The sequence below is a fragment of the Sinohyriopsis cumingii genome, chromosome 1 (assembly GCF_028554795.1).
Source record: "Sinohyriopsis cumingii isolate HCF-2022 chromosome 1, ASM2855479v2, whole genome shotgun sequence".
In the NCBI taxonomy this organism is placed as follows: Eukaryota; Metazoa; Mollusca; class Bivalvia; order Unionida; family Unionidae; genus Sinohyriopsis; species Sinohyriopsis cumingii.
In genome coordinates, this window is record NC_142961.1 from 996142 (window position 1) to 1017891 (window position 21750).

At 32.9% G+C, this 21750-nt stretch overlaps 1 protein-coding gene across 1 annotated transcript in view; it reads left to right on the top strand.

Moving 5' to 3' along the window:
- The window catches only part of LOC149806308 (laminin subunit alpha-2-like), a 339640-nt gene that overhangs the window by 199385 nt on the left and 118505 nt on the right, over positions 1-21750 (top strand). The window contains exons 41-43 of the mRNA XM_089951256.1: positions 5152-5290; positions 15067-15166; positions 17517-17633. Of these exons, the coding sequence (XP_089807382.1) occupies positions 5152-5290; positions 15067-15166; positions 17517-17633 (356 nt within the window). The remainder of the gene's footprint in view (positions 1-5151; positions 5291-15066; positions 15167-17516; positions 17634-21750) is intronic.

Below are 21750 nucleotides of genomic sequence, written 5' to 3' on the forward strand. Positions count from 1 at the left end.
ATTTCTGTCACTTATTGCAACAGTTTTAAATTTAAGTTGACTCTATTCCTATATTCTAAGTCTTCTAATTTCCCCATAATTAAGGTCACTACTCACACAAACATACCTCATGGCAAATTATGTAAGCAAGAGAAAAATGATCATAATTAGCTTATTTTCATGCTTAAATGCAATATGAATGTAGCATTTTATTCAGAACATCATACATAATTATATGAAAATAAAAAAAAATAATTGCAAACATTTTTTTATTTTCTTTAAGGTGGCGCTATACAGTTTCGCATTTTGCATAGGGTTAGGATTTTAAAGAAAAAGAATGTCCCCGGCTTTCCTCACTGGTTATACTGGCTATTTAAAAAAGACCTTGTATATCTTAGGTATAATGCAAAGAACCTTTAATTCCCTTTATTTTGGTGTATGATTGATGGGTGTACTATGGGTTATAGAGTATACAGCTTGGCCTTACTTCAAATGTGCACCTTTCAAAAAAGTGCTAGCTCTACTTGGTCATTTTCACTTCCTGAACTTCAGAGGTCAATTGTATAAAAAAGAGCCGATAACTTTTTTTACATTTTATATATTTGGTAATTCCTTCATTGCACTTTCAGAAGCTGGTATTGTCTAGTCTGGCAAAATTCATTTGCCCTATTTTAATAGCTGCTATGTATAGTGTACTTTAGACTAATTCAGACTGATTTTTTAACACAAGGGAGTAGTCATTTTAGTTAGCAATGTGCTTAAATCATGTAAAATTTCCAAAAGTACAATATCCAAAAGAAATATCATCCACATTACATTAATGTAGCATAGAGGTATGCAAACATTCTCTCCACTGTGCATGTTTTAAATGCGAACTACTTCACCTTACATACGTTACTCTCTCAAAAGTACATATTATCTGGTGAGCGCCACCTTAGCTAAAAATCTATGTTATTTTTCCACCAAGGCAGCAGTTAGATAGAGTGGTCTCCCCTTGAGAATGACATTGGCCCTAAATCCCATAAAATGTCCGTTACTACTTTCACTTTTGCCAGCTGTCTACATATCTTGCAAAATCCATACAATCAGTTTTAAAGCTTTCTAGCTCAAAACAGGTTGGAGAAATTTCATCTTCACAGGGAAGTGAACTATCTCTGTAAATTTCGAACTTTTCTGTTCTTCATATTGCTGAAAGTTTCCAAACTTTCTAACACTTTGCCATGTTCACACACTTTGGTAAATACCTGCATGGGTCACTATTCCTAACTTTCTAACACTTTGCCATGTTCACACACTTCTGTAAAATACCTGCATGGGTCACTATTCCTAACTTTCTAACACTTTGCAATGTTCACACACTTCAGTAAATACCTGCATGGGTCACTATTCCTAACTTTCTAACACTTTGCCATGTTCACACACTTCAGTAAATACCTGCATGGGTCACTATTCCTAACTTTCTAACACTTTGCCATGTTCACACAGTTTGGTAAACACATGCAATGGTCACTATTGCATCCCCTCGCATTCTTATAACTATATTAATAAGTGCATGTCTGGTGTAAGATATAGAAAACTCATTTAATATTGCTGTATAATTTCTGCTGAGTCAGGATACAAATAGTGCAGTTTCTATATTATCTTTTCTTAGTTGTATATGTGATGCTTTACTGATTTTTAGCTGGGCATTTCCTACAGGTAACATTGTCTTGTAATGGATATTGTTGTGTCTGCAAGTTTTTGTTTGTAATGTAGAATGCTCATTTATGTTACTGTTTAACTTCTGCCATGGTTGGACAAGTACAGCTACCATATTTGCTCTCCTATAGGACGATACTTTTTAACCAGAAAATCTTAGCTTCCTTTTATACTCCAAATTGACTTATATATGGATTACATCATCCAAATCATTTTATCGTATGTCACATAATTTTTTTGTATGAAATTTTTTTCTTCATTTCGATGAAGAGCTCATGGATGTAAAAACATAGGACCCCACATTAAGAAAGATTTTAAAAAATTACATGATCATCTGTATTAAAAATTAATGTACATCAGATGTAATTTCACTAAAGCTGCATGCACTAGTAATACACGTTGTTTAAATTTGATTACATATGTGTGCATTAGAATTGACAAGTTAAAAGATGAATAACCATGACAAAGACAGAAATTCCATCATATTTTCCTTCTTGCACTCACAATCAAATAAAAATTATACCACTTTATGAGGGGGAGAGAGAGAAACGTCTCTACAATTATAATATGTATGGTTCACTTACCTGATGACTGCGATCATACTGATGTACAAGTGCAGTACTATATTCCGTTATCAATTAATACCACTGGGGAAGCAATTCCTTTTAGTTACCACCTCCATTATCCAAGAAGAACATGACTATACAGTGGTTTTTGCATGCTAATTAAATATGCTACAGCTGTAGTCAGATTTTCCAAGCTGACACCTGTTTGAGGTCAAGATTCGGCAGACCATATTAGATTAGTGAGGCTACCAATAGGGAAATGAGGCTACCCATGGGTATTATGAATATGGTACCATATCATGAAAGGAAATGCTGTAAATTTCTCAACCAGTGACAACTTTTGAACTTGCCGATAGAACTGTTAGAAATTTAAAGTATGAGCAAAGATCAAAAATAAATGCTGCCTAAGTACAGGAAGAGTACATGCATTTTTAAAAAAAATAATCTTATTTGCTGGGAAAGGATGGGTCCATGTAATTGCAAAGAAACTGAGCATGCAAAATGGCCTAAGCGAAGTCTCTGTTGATATAAATATTGTGAATATTTAAACTTTGAAGGAGTATGGTATTTCATAGTTTAATTTTACTATTTAATTTATTAATCTCTCTTTGACAAGAGCTTCAGCTAAATAGGGGCAGGAAGGTATAAACAAAATACAAGAGCAGAAATCTCTCTCTGGTATTGGGTGATGGTATTTTATTTTGATCATGAGGTACAAGAAGAAAAATGCAATGAAATACATATACCTCTCTCTCTGTACCACTCTTCAAAATAGAGGAAGCATTTTAGCATTAATGATGCAATTTCCCTGTTGCTGGTCATCTGAAATAGTGTACAGTGATACATTGAATATTTACGAAACCGGAAGTTACTATAGTTTAATTACACACAATATCGCAAATTTATTTATACTATCTGTAACTCGATAATAAGTTTTCATGTCAGCATCATTATATTTAAAAGTACATAATACATTTAAAATACTTTGTGTGAAATAAGTTAGTTACTTTAAGTTACATTTAATGATCTTGACCTGAAAGATTAGTACTGAGTTACAGAGAGAATAAAATTTGCTAGGGTGTGTGGAACAAAGTGAAAAAGACAAAGCAGAGTTATTGATCTGGCCTCGTCCTATACTCATCATCAACTTATATATGGATAAAAGCTGGAAAATTTGCCGAATTTGCTCATTTGACTTGTACTCTGCATCGACTTATAGGCCGGCAAATATGGTAAATTTTCTATACATGGTTTACTCTGTAGCATCCAGTTCATGCATCATGCTACTATAAGCAACCCTTCAGTGATTTTACCCCAATAAGCAGTCAAAATTGGCCTTCTTACAGGTAAGTTGTTACTAGAATTGATTATTTGGCTCCCACTTTTTACATGTAGTTACTGTAAACAATGTCCTATGCAGAAGTTTAGTCAGAGGGATGAAAACATCAGTTCAGAACTATGCCAGTTATTTGGTAGCAAGATCAAGAACAACAACAATCCCACATATCAGACTGAGGAAGTTTTCTACCCATGATCGGAGTTCTGTCCTCTTTTTCTCTACATCACCTGCCGGGTCTACAGTTCCAACATCAATTGATTATTGTCTATGGAAGAATCTACTTTCAGTTACTTCCACAATCAGAAATGTTACTGACATTTTGGGCTGCTTAGATCATCAATTACAAGTTCCAAGCATCTATGGACTTTTTTCTCCAAATGCCTTCTCTGTTTCCATTGAGATACTCATGAGTTTCAAATAAAATCGGACATCTCTTTCACATATCGTACTAAAGCCAAACCAATGAATTTGCTTTGCATATTGACCTACAACGTTAGGACAGTTACCGCAAACATTGCATATGAGTGAAATTGTTCTTCAACTGTAATTATCCATGCCATGGGATGGAGATCTAAGTAAACTTCTCCATTTTTTTATCAGAGATCTTTCATCCTAACTGGCTGAATTCAATCTGGAGAAGCCTTTACCCAAGGTGCAAAAGGTTACCATTCCAGGTCATTTGACAGCCTCATAAAGATGCAGCTTCATGACTTCCTCTGTATTTCCGGAAGTGAAAAGTTTTCCCTTTTGATGCACCACCCTGACATATAGTCTGTTTCTCAGCTGGGTTATGTAGAAGCTGTCACATACCTTAGGGAGCTGGAGATGGTCTCTCTGGGGTAAGGGGATGTATCTCCCTCTTACCTGTTTTGTTAAGGTGTTATGATTGGGTAACATGTTTGAAGAAGAAACCAATTTTTTCTAGTAAAATATGTTTCTTTGATAATACTTAACCAATCATAATATGCCTCTCCACAGTTACATCCATATAGATAGCCTGCCTTCCCCTCCAGTAGTAACTGATGATTTCAATGGATTTGGTGCCAATCCCAGTATCAGGACAGTATCTAACTGCCACCTAGGTGTGAAGATAACTTTTAGATATTATATTCCCAAAATATCTGTATGCTCATTTTCTTTCAAATTATTGTATTCCTTTTAGTTTGCTCCAGAAATATCTGCATGCCAGATTTTTTAGCTTAAATGTTTTAGCATGGGATGCCTAGTTTTGTGAGGTAGTAGTTCTCCTAAGGTATTGTGATTGGGTAAGTGTTATCAAAGAAACATATTTTACTAGAAAAAAAATGGTTTTCCAATTTTTAACAAATATTGTGTTCTTGATCTCTAAAGCACATTTGTGATTTGAATAAGAAAAGTTAGATATTTAAAAAAAATTAAGACTTTAAAATACCTTATATTGCCAGAAAATGCAAGAACAACTCTTGATATCTTTTTTGATCAAGAATGAGATTTTTGAAGGGAAGCACAAACAACACTTAGAACTTTCAACAAATATCTTTTGTAAATCTTTTTTGCATAGAAAATCTTGTATATATTTCTTGGTTGTAGGTTATTTAAAGGTACAAGGGACCTTGCAGCGGACCCCTTGAAAGCTGCCAAGGTGTATGAAACTATTGTCAGCGCTATAGAGGAGGCAGAGAGAGCAGCCATGAAAGCCATACAGGATGTCCAAAATGCCACAGCAGTTGTAAGGCAATTTTGACATATCACTAGTCTGTCTGTTTATGTACACATAAGGATTTTATAAAAATTATATGCCCAAAATATCTGTATACTGTTTTCTTTCCAAATTATTGTATTCCTTTTAGTTTACTCCAGAAATATATGCATGCCAGAATGGTATTAAAAAAACTGGATATCTCAAAAAGCTATCAACAAATGTTATAAACTTTATAGATCTCTCATACATTTTATAAAATTGTTTATGATGTAAGATACCTTGTACGTTTCATAAGATATTTTATATACCTAATCAGACTGCTCATAAATTGTATTATATATAAACAATATAAGATATAAACTTTATAAAATATATTATATTCTTTATAAGATATTTTGTATACACTTATAAGGTGTATTGCATACACTGCTGTAAGATATATTGCATACATTCATATAAGATATCTTGCATACTTTTGTCAGATATCTTGCATACTTTTGTCAGATATCTTGCATACTTTTGTCAGATATCTTGCATACACTATTATAACATATCTTGCATACACTATTATAAGAAATCTTGTATACACTATTATAAAATATCTTGCATACAGTGCTGTAATATATCTTGCATATACTGTTATAAGATATCTTGCATACACTACATTTCTACAATATCTTGTATACACAGTTATAAGACATCTTGCATACATTGTTAAAAGATATCTTTCATACACTGTTGTAAGACATCTTTCATACACTGTTGTAAGACATCTTTCATGCACTGTTATATCTTTCATACACTGTTATAAGATATCTTTCATGCACTGTTATAAGATATCTTTCATACACTGTTATAAGATATCTTTCATACACTGTTGTAAGACATCTTGCATACACAATTATAAGATATCTTGCATACACTATTATATCTTGTATACCGTTTTCATTAAGATATCTTAATTTTGAAGATATGTTATATGTGTAATACATTTATCAGATATCTGGATGAACTAGTTTGATATTATATCTAGATAGCTGATAAAATTTCTTTAGGATAAATGATAACTTATTTTTAATATTCTGATATAAATTTTGTAAGCTGACTTAATATACAACTATAATAGAGGCATCCAAAGACTCTTGCATGAGTTAAAGCGTTAATATACAACTATAATAGCTTATAAACAAAATTACGTCATCTATCTCATAAATTTTAATACTTGATAAAGTACTTTGGGTTGCCATACATACTAGTACGTGTTTAAAATACCCTGTAGAAATGAAATTCACTTTAAGAAATCAAAGATAAATTCAATCATATTATGAATTCACTATGTGTTTTCCCAATTTGCATAGGTTTTGTGTTTACTGCAAACCATGAATTGAAAGACCCCAAAAATGAAGATTTTTCTGTGGGACAACTAGGACTGCATTCCTAATCTTTTACTTTAAATACTGACAAAGTTTAATCCCATGAAAGAGGATTTACAATGAAATTCTATAAAGGCATCCAGTTATATGGGTAAAGGAATAAATGGCATCCTATTATGGCATCTAAGCAAAGAAATAAATGGCTTTCTTTTATGGCATCTAAGTAAAGAAATAAAAGGCATCCTTTTATGGCATCTAAGTAAAGAAATAAATGGCATCCTTTTATGGCATCTAAGTAAAGAAATAAAAGGCATCCTTTTATGGCATCTAAGTAAAGAAATAAAAGGCATCCTTTTATGGCACCTAAGTAAAGAAATAAAGGGCATCCTATTATGGCATCTAAGTAAAGAAATTAAAGGCATCCTTTTATGGCATCTAAGTAAAGAAATAAAGGGCATCCTATTATGGCATCTAAGTAAAGAAATAAAATGGCATCCTTTTATGTCATCTAAGTAAAGAAATAAAAGGCATCCTTTTCTGGCATCTAAGTAAAGAAATAAAGGGCATCCTATTATGGCATCTAAGTAAAGAAATAAAGGGCATCCTATTATGGCATCTAAGTAAAGAAATAAAGGGCATCCTATTATGGCATCTAAGTAAAGAAATAAAGGGCATCCTATTATGGCATCTAAGTAAAGAAATAAATGGCATCCTATTATGGCATCTAAGTAAAGAAATAAAGGGCATCCTATTATGGCATCTAAGTAAAGAAATAAAGGGCATCCTAATATGGCATCTAAGTAAAGAAATAAAGGGCATCCTATTATGACATCTAATTAAAGAAATAAAATGGCATCCTTTTATTTCATCTAAGTAAAGAAATAAAAGGCATCCTTTTATGGCATCTAAGTAAAGAAATAAAGGGAATCCTATTATGGCATCTAAGTAAAGAAATAAAGGGAATCCTATTATGGCATCTAAGTAAAGAAATTAGAGGCATCCTTTTATGGCATCTAAGTAAAGAAATAAAATGGCATCATTTTATTTCATCTAAGTAAAGAAATTAAAGGCATCCTTTTATGGCATCTAAGTAAAGAAATAAAGGGAATCCTATTATGGCATCTAAGTAAAGAAATAAATGGCATCCTTTTATGGCATCTAAGTAAAGAAATAAAGGGCATCCTATTATGGCATCTAAGTTAAGAAATAAAGGGAATCCTATTATGGCATCTAAGTAAAGAAATAAAAGGCATCCTTTTATGGCATCTAAGTAAAGAAATAAAGGGAATCCTATTATGGCATCTAAGTAAAGAAATAAAGGGAATCCTATTATGGCATCTAAGTAAAGAAATAAATGGCATCCTTTTATGGCATCTAAGTAAAGAAATAAAGGGCATCCTATTATGGCATCTAAGTAAAGAAATAAAGGGAATCCTATTATGGCATCTAAGTAAAGAAATTAAAGGCATCCTTTTATGGCATCTAAGTAAAGAAATAAAATGGCATCATTTTATTTCATCTAAGTAAAGAAATTAAAGGCATCCTTTTATGGCATCTAAGTAAAGAAATAAAGGGAATCCTATTATGGCATCTAAGTAAAGAAATTAAAGGCATCCTTTTATGGCATCTAAGGAAAGAAATAAAGGGCATCTTTATGGCATCTAAGTAAAGAAATAAAAGGCATACTTTTATGTCATCTAAGTAAAGAAATAAAGGGCATCCTATTATGGCATCTAAGTAAAGAAATAAAGGGAATCCTATTATGGCATCTAAGTAAAGAAATTAAAGGCATCCTATTATGGCATCTAAGTAAAGAAATTAAAGGGAATCCTATTATGGCATCTAAGTAAAGAAATTAAAGGCATCCTTTTATGGCATCTAAGTAAAGAAATAAATGGCATCCTATTATGGCATCTAAGTAAAAAAATAAAGGGAATCCTAATATGGCATCTAAGTAAAGAAATAAATGGCATCCTTTTATGGCATCTAAGTAAAGAAATAAAGGGCATCCTATTATGGCATCTAAGTAAAGAAATAAAGGGAATCCTATTATGGCATCTAAGTAAAGAAATTAAAGGCATCCTTTTGTGGCATCTAAGTAAAGAAATAAAGGGAATCCTATTATTGCATCTAAGTAAAGAAATTAAAGGCATCCTTTTATGGCATCTAAGTAAAGAAATAATATGGCATCATTTTATTTCATCTAAGTAAAGAAATTAAAGGCATCCTTTTATGGCATCTAAGTAAAGAAATAAAGGGCATCCTATTATGGCATCTAAGTAAAGAAATAAAGGGAATCCTATTATGGCATCTAAGTAAAGAAATTAAAGGCATCCTTTTATGGCATCTAAGTAAAGAAATAAAATGGCATCATTTTATTTCATCTAAGTAAAGAAATTAAAGGCATCCTTTTATGGCATCTAAGTAAAGAAATAAAGGGAATCCTATTATGGCATCTAAGTAAAGAAATTAAAGGCATCCTTTTATGGCATCTAAGGAAAGAAATAAAGGGCATCTTTATGGCATCTAAGTAAAGAAATAAAAGGCATACTTTTATGTCATCTAAGTAAAGAAATAAAGGGCATCCTATTATGGCATCTAAGTAAAGAAATAAAGGGAATCTTATTATGGCATCTAAGTAAAGAAATAAAAGGCATCCTATTATGGCATCTAAGTAAAGAAATAAAGGGAATCCTATTATGGCATCTAAGTAAAGAAATTAAAGGCATCCTTTTATGGCATCTAAGTAAAGAAATAAAATGGCATCATTTTATTTCATCTAAGTAAAGAAATTAAAGGCATCCTTTTATGGCATCTAAGTAAAGAAATTAAAGGCATCCTTTTGTGGCATCTAAGTAAAGAAATTAAAGGGCATCCTTTTATGGCATCTAAGTAAAGAAATTAAAGGCAATCCTATTATGGCATCTAAGTAAAGAAATTAAAGGCATCCTTTTATGGCATCTAAGTAAAGAAATAAAGGGCATCCTATTATGGTGTCTAATTAAAGAAATAAAATAGCATCATTTTATTTCATCTAAGTAAAGAAATTAAAGGCATCCTTTTATGGCATCTAAGTAAAGAAATAAAGGGAATCCTATTATGGCATCTAAGTAAAGAAATTAAAGGCATACTTTTATGGCATCTAAGTAAAGAAATAAAGTTCATCCTATTATGGCATCTAAGTAAAGTAATAAAGTTCATCCTATTATGGCATCTAAGTAAAGAAATAAAAGGCATCCTTTTATGGCATCTAAGTAAAGAAATTAAAGGCATCCTTTTATGGCATCAAAGGAAAGAAATAAAGGGCATCTTTATGGCATCTAAGTAAAGAAATAAAAGGCATACTTTTATGTCATCTAAGTAAAGAAATAAAGGGCATCCTATTATGGCATCTAAGTAAAGAAATAAAGGGAATCCTATTATGGCATCTAAGTAAAGAAATAAAAGGCATCCTATTATGGCATCTAAGTAAAGAAATTAAAGGCATCCTTTTATGGCATCTAAGTAAAGAAATTAAAGGCATCCTTTTATGGCATCTAAGTAAAGAAATTAAAGGCAATACTATTATGGCATCTAGGTAAAGAAATTAAAGGCATCCTTTTATGGCATCTAAGTAAAGAAATTAAAGGCATCCTTTTATGGCATCTAAGTAAAGAAATTAAAGGCAATCCTATTATGGCATCTAGGTAAAGAAATTAAAGGCATCCTTTTATGGCATCTAAGTAAAGAAATAAAGTGGCATCCTTTTACGGCATCTAAGTAAAGAAATAAAGGGCATCCTATTATGGCATCTAAGTAAAGAAATTAAAGGCATCATTTTATGTCATCTAAGTAAAGAAATAAAGGGAATCCTATTATGGCATCTAAGTAAAGAAATTAAAGGCATCCTTTTATGGCATCTAAGTTAAGAAATAAAGGGCATCCTATTATGGCATCTAAGTAAAGAAATAAAGGGAATCATATTATGGCATCTAAGTAAAGAAATAAAATAGCATCATTTTATTTCATCTAAGTAAAGACATTAAAGGCATCCTTTTATGGCATCTAAGTAAAGAAATAAAGGGCATCCTTTTATGGCATCTAAGTAAAGAAATAAAGGGAATCCTATTATGGCATCTAAGTAAAGAAATTAAAGGCATCTTTTTATGGCATCTAAGTAAAGAAATAAAGGGAATCCTATTATGGCATCTAAGTAAAGAAATTAAAGGCATCCTTTTATGGCATCTAAGTAAAGAAATAAAGGGCATCCTTTTATGGCATCTAAGTAAAGAAATTAAAGGCATCCTTTTATGGCATCTAAGTAAAGAAATAAAGGGAATCCTATTATGGCATCTAAGTAAAGAAATAAAGGGCATCCTATTATGGCATTTAATTAAAGAAATAAAATGGCATCGTTTTATTTCATCTAAGTAAAGAAATTAAAGGCATCCTTTTATGGCATCTAAGTAAAGAAATAAAGGGAATCCTATTATGGCATCTAAGTAAAGAAATAAAGGGCATCCTATTATGGCATCTAAGTAAAGAAATTAAAGGCATCCTTTTATGGCATCTAAGTAAAGAAATTAAAGGCATCCTTTTATGGCATCTAAGTAAAGAAATTAAAGGCAATCCTATTATGGCATCTAAGTAAAGAAATTAAAGGCATCCTTTTATGGCATCTAAGTAAAGAAATTAAAGGCATCCTTTTATGGCATCTAAGTAAAGAAATTAAAGGCAATCCTATTATGGCATCTAAGTAAAGAAATTAAAGGCATCCTTTTATGGCCTCTAAGTAAAGAAATAAAGTGGCATCCTTTTACGGTATCTAAGTAAAGAAATAAAGGGCATCCTATTATGGCATCTAAGTAAAGAAATTAAAGGCATCATTTTATGGCATCTAAGTAAAGAAATAAAGGGAATCCTATTATGGCATCTAAGTAAAGAAATTAAAGGCATCCTTTTATGGCATCTAAGTTAAGAAATAAAGGGTATCCTATTATGGCATCTAAGTAAAGAAATAAAGGGAATCCTAATATGGCATCTAAGTAAAGAAATAAAATAGCATCATTTTATTTCATCTAAGTAAAGACATTAAAGGCATCCTTTTATGGCATCTAAGTAAAGAAATAAAGGGCATCCTTTTATGGCATCTAAGTAAAGAAATAAAGGGAATCCTATTATGGCATCTAAGTAAAGAAATTAAAGGCATCCTTTTATGGCATCTAAGTAAAGAAATAAAGGGAATCCTAATATGGCATCTAAGTAAAGAAATTAAAGGCATCCTTTTATGGCATCTAAGTAAAGAAATAAAGGGCATCCTTTTATGGCATCTAAGTAAAGAAATTAAAGGCATCCTTTTATGGCATCTAAGTAAAGAAATAAAGGGAATCCTATTATGGCATCTAAGTAAAGAAATAAAGGGCATCCTATTATGGCATTTAATTAAAGAAATAAAATGGCATCGTTTTATTTCATCTAAGTAAAGAAATTAAAGGCATCCTTTTATGGCATCTAAGTAAAGAAATAAAGGGAATCCTATTATGGCATCTAAGTAAAGAAATAAAGGGCATCCTATTATGGCATCTAAGTAAAGAAATTAAAGGCATCCTTTTATGGCATCTAAGTAAAGAAATTAAAGGCATCCTTTTATGGCATCTAAGTAAAGAAATTAAAGGCAATCCTATTATGGCATCTAAGTAAAGAAATTAAAGGCATCCTTTTATGGCATCTAAGGAAAGAAATTAAAGGCATCCTTTTATGGCATCTAAGTAAAGAAATTAAAGGCAATCCTATTATGGCATCTAAGTAAAGAAATTAAAGGCATCCTTTTATGGCCTCTAAGTAAAGAAATAAAGTGGCATCCTTTTACGGTATCTAAGTAAAGAAATAAAGGGCATCCTATTATGGCATTTAAGTAAAGAAATTAAAGGCATCATTTTATGGCATCTAAGTAAAGAAATAAAGGGAATCCTATTATGGCATCTAAGTAAAGAAATTAAAGGCATCCTTTTATGGCATCTAAGTTAAGAAATAAAGGGCATCCTATTATGGCATCTAAGTAAAGAAATAAAGGAAATCCTAATATGGCATCTAAGTAAAGAAATAAAATAGCATCATTTTATTTCATCTAAGTAAAGACATTAAAGGCATCCTTTTATGGCATCTAAGTAAAGAAATAAAGGGCATCCTTTTATGGCATCTAAGTAAAGAAATAAAGGGAATCCTATTATGGCATCTAAGTAAAGAAATTAAAGGCATCCTTTTATGGCATCTAAGTAAAGAAATAAAGGGAATCCTATTATGGCATCTAAGTAAAGAAATTAAAGGCATCCTTTTATGGCATCTAAGTAAAGAAATAAAGGGCATCCTTTTATGGCATCTAAGTAAAGAAATTAAAGGCATCCTTTTATTTCATCTAAGTAAAGAAATAAAGGGAATCCTATTATGGCATCTAAGTAAAGAAATAAAGGGCATCCTATTATGGCATTTAATTAAAGAAATAAAATGGCATCGTTTTATTTCATCTAAGTAAAGAAATTAAAGGCATTCTTTTATGGCATCTAAGTAAAGAAATAAAGGGAATCCTATTATGGCATCTAAGTAAAGAAATAAAGGGCATCCTATTATGGCATCTAAGTAAAGAAATAAAAGGCATACTTTTATGGCATCTAAGTAAAGAAATAAAGGGAATCCTATTATGGCATCTAAGTAAAGAAATAAAGGGCATCCTTTTATGGCATCTAAGTAAAGAAATAAAAGGCATCCTTTTATGGCATCTAAGGAAAGAAATAAAGGGCATCCTTAATGGCATCTAAGTAAAGAAATAAAAGGCATACTTTTATGTCATCTAAGTAAAGAAATAAATGGCATGCTTTTTTGGCTTCTAAGTAAAGAAATAAATGGCATCCTTTTATGGCATCCAAGTAAAGAAATAAATGGTGATTACCAATGCAACCCATGGCCATTATCAATGCAGCCTATGGCCAAAACCAATGCAACCCATGACCATTACCAATCCAACCCATGGTTATGACCAATGAAACACATGGCCAAAAATCAATGCAACCTATGGCCATTACCAATGCAATCTATGGCCAAAACCATTGCAAACCATGGCCATTACCAATGCAACCCATGGCCATTACTAATGCACCCTATGCCCAAAACCAATGCCCAAAACCAGTGGAAACCATGCCCATAACCAATGCAACCAATGTAACATATGGCCATTACCAATGTAACCAAGGCCATTACCAATGCTACCCAAGGTCATTACCAATACAACCCACAGCCATAACCATGCAACCCATGGCCATTACCAATGCTACCCAAGGTCATTACCAATACAACCCACAGCCATAACCATGCAACCCATGGCCATTACCAATGTAACCAAGGTCATTACCAATACAACCCATGGCTATAACTATTGCAACCCATGGCCATTACCAATGCTACCCATGGTCATTACCAATACAACCCCATGGCCATAACCAATGCAACCAGTGGTCATTCCAATGCAACCTGTGGCCATTACCAATCCAACCAATGGTCATTCTAATGCAACCCATGGCCATTACCAATCCAACCCATGGTCATTACCAATGCAACCCATGGTCATTACCAATGCAGTGCTTGGCTATAACCAATGCATTCTATTACCATAACCAATACAAAAAGAGCTTTATGTTTGTTAAGTTTCCATTTTCTCATGTGGCTGTTGTAATTTGAGCCCTATTTACTCTTTAATCTGCATAAAGGTTCATTTTACCATTCATAAGATACAAGAATTAATTGTTAAAGAAATAGCTTGATATATTCTATAGGCATGGTATTCTCCATTTTTAATGCTGAATGTTAAGTGTGCCATCTGTTTTTATCCACCTAGCCAATATTTTGGACTTTTATTCAACATTATTTTCAGACTCAAAATCACAAATTGGTATTTCCAATAGCTCCTTCCCAGTTCCAAATCACTTAGAAACTTGAAAACATTGTCATCATTGCTTTAATTAGCCAGTATTTGCTGAATGAAGTCACCATCTGAAGATGAACTGTGTTGGGAGTCAGCCATTTTGAGTCTTCCTGGTAGCATGTTTTTTAACCTAGCATTTGTTTAACGTCTTTGCTAAATGAATCAGACAACTATGATAGAATACTTGTTCCAGAGCCCAATGATGTCAAGCCAAAGTGTCTGGATTTATAAACTGTAAATAGTTGCTTACCTGAAAAACAGCAAATTCTGTGATGAGCAGTACAAAATCTCTACCAGCAACATGACTATATGCTATGAAAAAGCATTCTAAGGGTTAATTGGTAAATCTGAAAGAAACTAAAATATTGTGATTGACTCAGCTACTTATGATTTTTGTATGGCATGTCAGTGATAGTAATGTCTTTCTATTAATTAGACGATTAATGAAGGTCCTTGTCATTCATTTCTTTCAATAGGCTAATGTGGACAAAATAGAACAGGAAGTTGATCAGTCTGTACGCAGAAGTCGTGACTTGCTTGATGAAGCCAGGAAGTTGCTTAGGGATCGAATTACAGGTCTGTCATCTGCTTTCATGGGAAAATTTGTCTTCAGTTTTAATGTACATTTTTTTGCAGATAGTATAAATCACTGTTCTCTTTTTTTCATCAGGACATTATAACGCTACAAAGAAGTATGTGAGATAGTCACAAGAGATCTTGCATAGATAAAGACTTGACATTACCAGAAATTTTATTATCCCATCCTTTAGCAGTAGACATTGTTATAGCAGTAGACATTGTTATAGCAATAGACATTGTTATAGCAGTAGACATTGTTATAGCAGTAGACATGATAGCAGTAGACGTTATAGCAGTAGACATTGTTATAGCAGTAGACATTGTTATAGCAGTAGATGTTATAGCAGTAGACATTGTTATAGCAGTAGATGTTATAGCAGTAGACATTGTTATAGCAGTAGACAGTAGACATTGTTATAGCAGTAGATGTTGTTATAGCAGTAGACATTATTATAGCAGTAGACATTGTTATAGCAATAGACGTTATAGCAGTAGACATTGTTATAGAGTAGATGTTGCTATAGCAGTAGACGTTGTTATAGCAGTAGACATGATTATAGCAGTAGACATTGTTATTTAACATCTTCCTGACTATTTAACCTTCTCTTTCCTTCTAAACTGTTGAGATGAAAATTCCCAAAAATGGCACATAGGTTGCAAGAGGTTATGGTTTTTAGGCCCCCATCCTAGTGGTCCTGGAAATGCACATAGGCTGCAAGAGGTTATATTATTTAGGTCCCTGTCCTAGTGTTCCTGGAAATGCACATAGGTTGCAAGAGGTTATAGTTTTTAGACCCCCATCCTTGTGTTCTGGAAATGCACATAGGGTGCAAGAGGTTATAGTTTTTAGACCCCCATCCTTGTGTTCCTGGAAATGCACATAGGCTGCAAGAGGTTATAGTTTTTAGACCCCCATCCTTGTGTTCCTGGAAATGCACATGGGCTGCAAGAGGTTATGTTATTTATGCCCCTGTCTTAGTGTTCCTGGAAATGCACATAGGGTGCAAGAGGTTATAGTTTTTATGCCCCCATCCTAGTGTTCCTGGAAATGCACATAGGGTGCAAGAGGTTATGTTATTTAGGCCCCTGTCTTAGTGTTCCTGGAAATGCACATAGGGTGCAAGAGGTTATAGTTTTTATGCCCCCATCCTAGTGTTCCTGGAAATGCACATAGGGTGCAAGAGGTTATAGTTTTTATGCCCCCATCCTAGTGTTCCTGGAAATGCACATAGGTTGCAAGAGGTTATAGTTTTTATGCCCCCATCCTAGTGTTCCTGGAAATGCACATAGGGTGCAAGAGGTTATAGTTTTTATGTCCCCATCCTAGTGTTCCTGGAGATGCACACAGGTTGCAAGAGGTTATAGTTTTTATGCCCCCATCCTAGTGTTCCTGGAAATGCACATAGGCTGCAAGAGGTTATATTATTTATGCCCCTGTCCTATTGTTCCTGGGAATGCACACAGGTTGCAAGAGGTTATAGTTTTTAGGCCCCCATCCTAGTGTTCCTGGACATGCACATAGGTTGCAAGAGGTTATATTATTTAGGCCCCTGTCCTAGTTTTGCTGGAGATGCACATAGGTTGCAAGAAGTTATAGTTTTTAGGCCCCTCTCCTAGTGTTCTGGAAATGTGTTAGGGATCAAATATAAAATGATACATATATATATATATATATATATATATATATATATATATATATATATATATATATATATATATTTAGAGACACACAGATTTGGAGTTATAGCCTCTGGGTTCAAGGTTCGAGTGAGAGGTGGGTGGGTGATATGTAACAGAAAACTGGAAATTTGCAATGGTGAGCCATGGAAGTGGCTCTAGTTCAGTGTTATGATCATGGAGAATTAAGAAAATGCTCCACTTTTCCTAATTTAAAAGAAAAGTGAAATGACATTGATTCTTTGCTCGAGAATAAATATGGTAATTTATTTACCTATACTTCCTACATGTCTTGTCATAGTTTATAGTGTAGTAGGATTACATGTAAAATGTGTATCTATATTAATCAACTGATTTGCATCAAATGGCAAGTCATGGGACAGGATTTTTGATCCATCAGAGTGAGGTTCCTTCATCATACAGTTTTATTCAGCATTTGGACTTGAAAATCTTACTTGAACTGCACAAATCCTGTGTTTTAAAATTTTGAATATTTTCATGCAAAATTTGGTGACTGATGAATCTGGTATTTGTATAGTTGAAGATTACTGATGATTGAGATCAAACAGTTTTACTTTGTGTTCCTACCCTAACTATTGAATAACAGTTGGTGTTTTTGGGGGGAATAAATTGTTTGATATTTCATCTAATATGTGGAATTCTCTTGTAGGTCTCCGCAGTAACCTTGCTGATCTGAATACTGACCTTGACAAGGAAAGGGACAAACAGGACAAGATTCGTCAGGACATCCAAAAGTTAAATGAAGATATAGCTGACCTGCCAAGTGGTAAGGGCAAAAATGAGCTTCCTATTAGTGTTTTGTTTACTTTTCTTTTCAAAAGTAAAAATTTGTCTGATTGGATCCAGTCTATAGAATTAAGTTGTTTAGTGCTACCTTAAATGTGCATTCACATTTAGCATTAATCAATTCACAGCCTAAATGCTTACTCAGTGACCATGCTGACTTTTATTTTGACAACTGTTGAGAATTGAATGGTCATTCAACTTGATGACACAAGTTAACAGATTAGTTGTCAGCAGACAGTTCTCATTATGATGGCCACCAATATTCTTATTAAAATCACACACCATAGGGAATTCTTAAGTCTTTGGATAATTTGTGGATTGTTCTTCAAACTTTGCAGTAATACACTTGAAAATAACTTGCAAGTTCTAATAAAATACACATATTCTGTTTGGGTTTTTATTGGGTCTGTATTTTTTGTTCTTTTTGGATGAAGTAATCCATTAAAGTACAGATGCCATGTGCTGTGTTTATTAGTTCAAATGGCTAAGTAATTGTGATTTACTATCACTGTGTTTATTAGTTCAAATGGCTAAGTCATTGTGATTTACTATCACTGCGTTTATTAGTTCAAATGACTAAATCATTGCGATTTACTATCACTGTATTTATTAGTTCAAATGACTAAGTCATTGCGATTTACTATCACTGTGTTTATTAGTTCAAATGACTAAATCATTGCGATTTACTATCACTGTATTTATTAGTTCAAATGACTAAGTCATTGCGATTTACTATCACTGTGTTTATTAGTTCAAACGACTTAGTCATTGCGATTTACTATCACTGTGTTTATTAGTTCAAATGACTAAGTCATTGCGATTTACTATCACTGTGTTTATTAGTTCAAACGACTAAGACATTGCGATTTACTGTCACGGGTGAAATTGAAAGTAGTCATCTTGAGAAATTAACTAGTTTAACCAAATTGTTATTTTTTGGCTTCGAGTTTGCTTAAAATATATGGTTTAATATTGAAATGCTGGCAACTCAGACTTTACTAATGAGGAAACTGTGCTGCATGTCAGCTTGATTTATATTCAAAGTCTGTGAAGTTTTACTTTGCTTCATTTTCACTAATTGGTGGTCATTTTGACTTTGATTTCATGCTTTATTGACTTAAAAGGTATGTGTTGATTTCTAGGTACTACTTGCCAGAGTCATGAAAATGTATATGTTGAGGTGAATTTGTGGGTACAACACCTTCTGCCAAGAGAAGGTCTTTTTTTAGTATTTCATTTCAATACTTGGGTGCTGGCTTAATATGAAGAACATGGCTATGTTCTTTTTTACCTGGTTGGGGCCCTTTACACTGTAAACTTGCACCGGTATAATTAATCATTGACCTAGATTTTATCATCAGTTTGGAAAATATTAGAAAGACATGTTTATAATGAATTTACCTGAAATCTTCTGATTTACTTCATTAACAACAATCAGCAGTAGATCAAGGTAACCTGGTGTGTGCAGTTTTTCTTGACTTTTCCAGGTATGTTTACCCTGGTAATCAAATCACATAATCCTGCTGGAAAACTCAACATATATTACATTAGCCAGGAAGGTTTAACTTGGTTTTCAATCCTGTATTGAAGGGAGGGAAGGGCAAGTTTCTATTTTAAATAAACATTTAGATAAGAACCTCATAAAGTCAGGTGTTTCAGAACGATCAGTTCTTGGACCATTATTCTTTCTGCTGTACATCGTTGATTTATCAAATTACATTGAGCTATCCACCACTATCATGTTTGCAGATGACATGACATGTAACATGACATTATATAACACTGGACCACCAACCATGAATTTAGCACTAAATTAAATCGGGATTTGGTTAAAGTGGTGTGAAGCTAAATGCAGACAAAGTCAAAATTCAAGATCATAACTAGCTGAGCCAAATTGAAATTTGAGAAAGAAAACTTCAATGTAATGCTTATAGATATAATACAGTCTCAAAATGAAATATTTGTTGGCATTATGGTTGGAAATATCTGGAAGGTGCAAGATGATACTGTCATTAATAAAATAAACTCACTGTTTAATCTCTATCAATAACAGAGAAAGATATTTTCCAATGTTTGTATTATGCCACACCTAGAAGATTGTTGTTCTAACTGGGATAATAGTGATACAGAAAATCAAAAAAAGTTACTGAAATTTCACAAGAAAACAGCTAGAGTTATTCTTGATGCTGAATTAGATATACCATCAACAAATCTTTTAAAATCACTTGAGTGACTTCTGATTCAGTAGAGAACTTGGCTTCAAAAGGATTCAGTCATCTACAATTCCTTATTAAGTCATCTACAGTTCCTTATTCAGTCATCTACATATCTTTATAAAGTCATCTACAAATCCTTATAAAGTCATCTACAAGTCCTTATTCAGTCATCTACAAATCCCTATTCAGTCATCTACAAATCCTTACACAGTCTTCTACAAATCCTTATTCAGTCATCTACAAATCCTTATTCAGTCATCTTCAAATCCTTATACGGGTAGGCTCCTGCTTATCTTAAATGTATTTTGTAATTTGTGGAAAATGTATGCATCGGTCTTACGATCCATCTCAATCAACCATTGATATTTACCTAAACAAGATTAGGAGATTTACAAGAAGTTTTCTGGAGTCAGACCTTGGAATGTGCATCCAGTTGATACCATGTCAGCTATCTCATACAAAGTTTTAGGAAGCGTCTTAATCAACATTAACAGAAACAACAAAATGTATTATTTTATGTATTTCCATTCTTCTATACTTTAAAATGGTGTTCTTTCATGTCTTGTAATTCCCTATACATGTCCACTGCTATTCTTTATGTGAATCCTTTCATGTATTGTAATTCCCCATACATGTCCACTGCTATTCTTTATGTGAATCCTTTCATGTATTGTAATTCCCTATACATGTCCACTGCTATTCTTTATGTGAATTATGTCATGTATTGTAATTCCCTATACATGTCCACTGCTATTCTTTATGTGAATTATGTCATGTATTGTAATTCCCTATACATGTCCACTGCTATTCTTTATGTGAATTATGTCATGTATTGTAATTCCCTATACATGTCCACTGCTATTCTTTATGTGAATCCTTTCATGTATTGTAATTCCCTATACATGTCCACTGCTATTCTTTATGTGAATTATGTCATGTATTGTAATTCCCTATACATGTCCACTGCTATTCTTTATGTGAATCCTTTCATGTATTGTAATTCCCTATACATGTCCACTGCTATTCTTTATGTGAATCCTTTCATGTATTGTAATTCCCTATATATGTCCACAGCTGTTCTTTATGTGAATCCTTTCATGTATTGTAATTCCCTATACATGTCCACTGCTATTCTTTATGTGAATTATGTCATGTATTGTAATTCCCTATACATGTCCACTGCTATTCTTTATGTGAAATATATCATATATTGTAATTCCCTATACATGTCCACTGCTATTCTTTATGTGAATCCTTTCATGTATTGTAATTCCCTATACTTGTCCACTGCTATTCTTTATGTGAATCCTTTCATGTATTATAATTCCCTATACATGTCCACTGCTATTCTTTATGTGAATCCTTTCATGTATTGTAATTCTCTATACATGTCCACTGTTATTCTTTGTGAATCCTGACATGTATTGTAATTACTTATACATGTCCACTGCTATTCTTTATGTGAATCCTTTCATGTATTCTAATTCCCTATACATGTCCACAGCTGTTCTTTATGTGAATCATTTCATGTATTGTAATTCTCTGTACTTGTCCACTGCTATTCTTTATGCGAATTATGTCATGTATTGTAATTCCCTTTACATGTCCACTGCTATTCTTTATGTGAATCCATTCATGTATTGTAATTCCCTATACATGTCCACTGCTATTTTTATGTGAATCATGTCATGTATTGTAATTCCCTATACATGTCCATTGCTATTCTTTATGTGAATCCATTCATGTATTGTAATTCTCTATACTTGTCCACTGCTATTCTTTATGTGAATCCTTTCATGTATTGTAATTCCCTATACATGTCCACTGCTATTCTTTATGTGAATCTTGACATGTATTGTAATTCCCTATACATGTCCACTG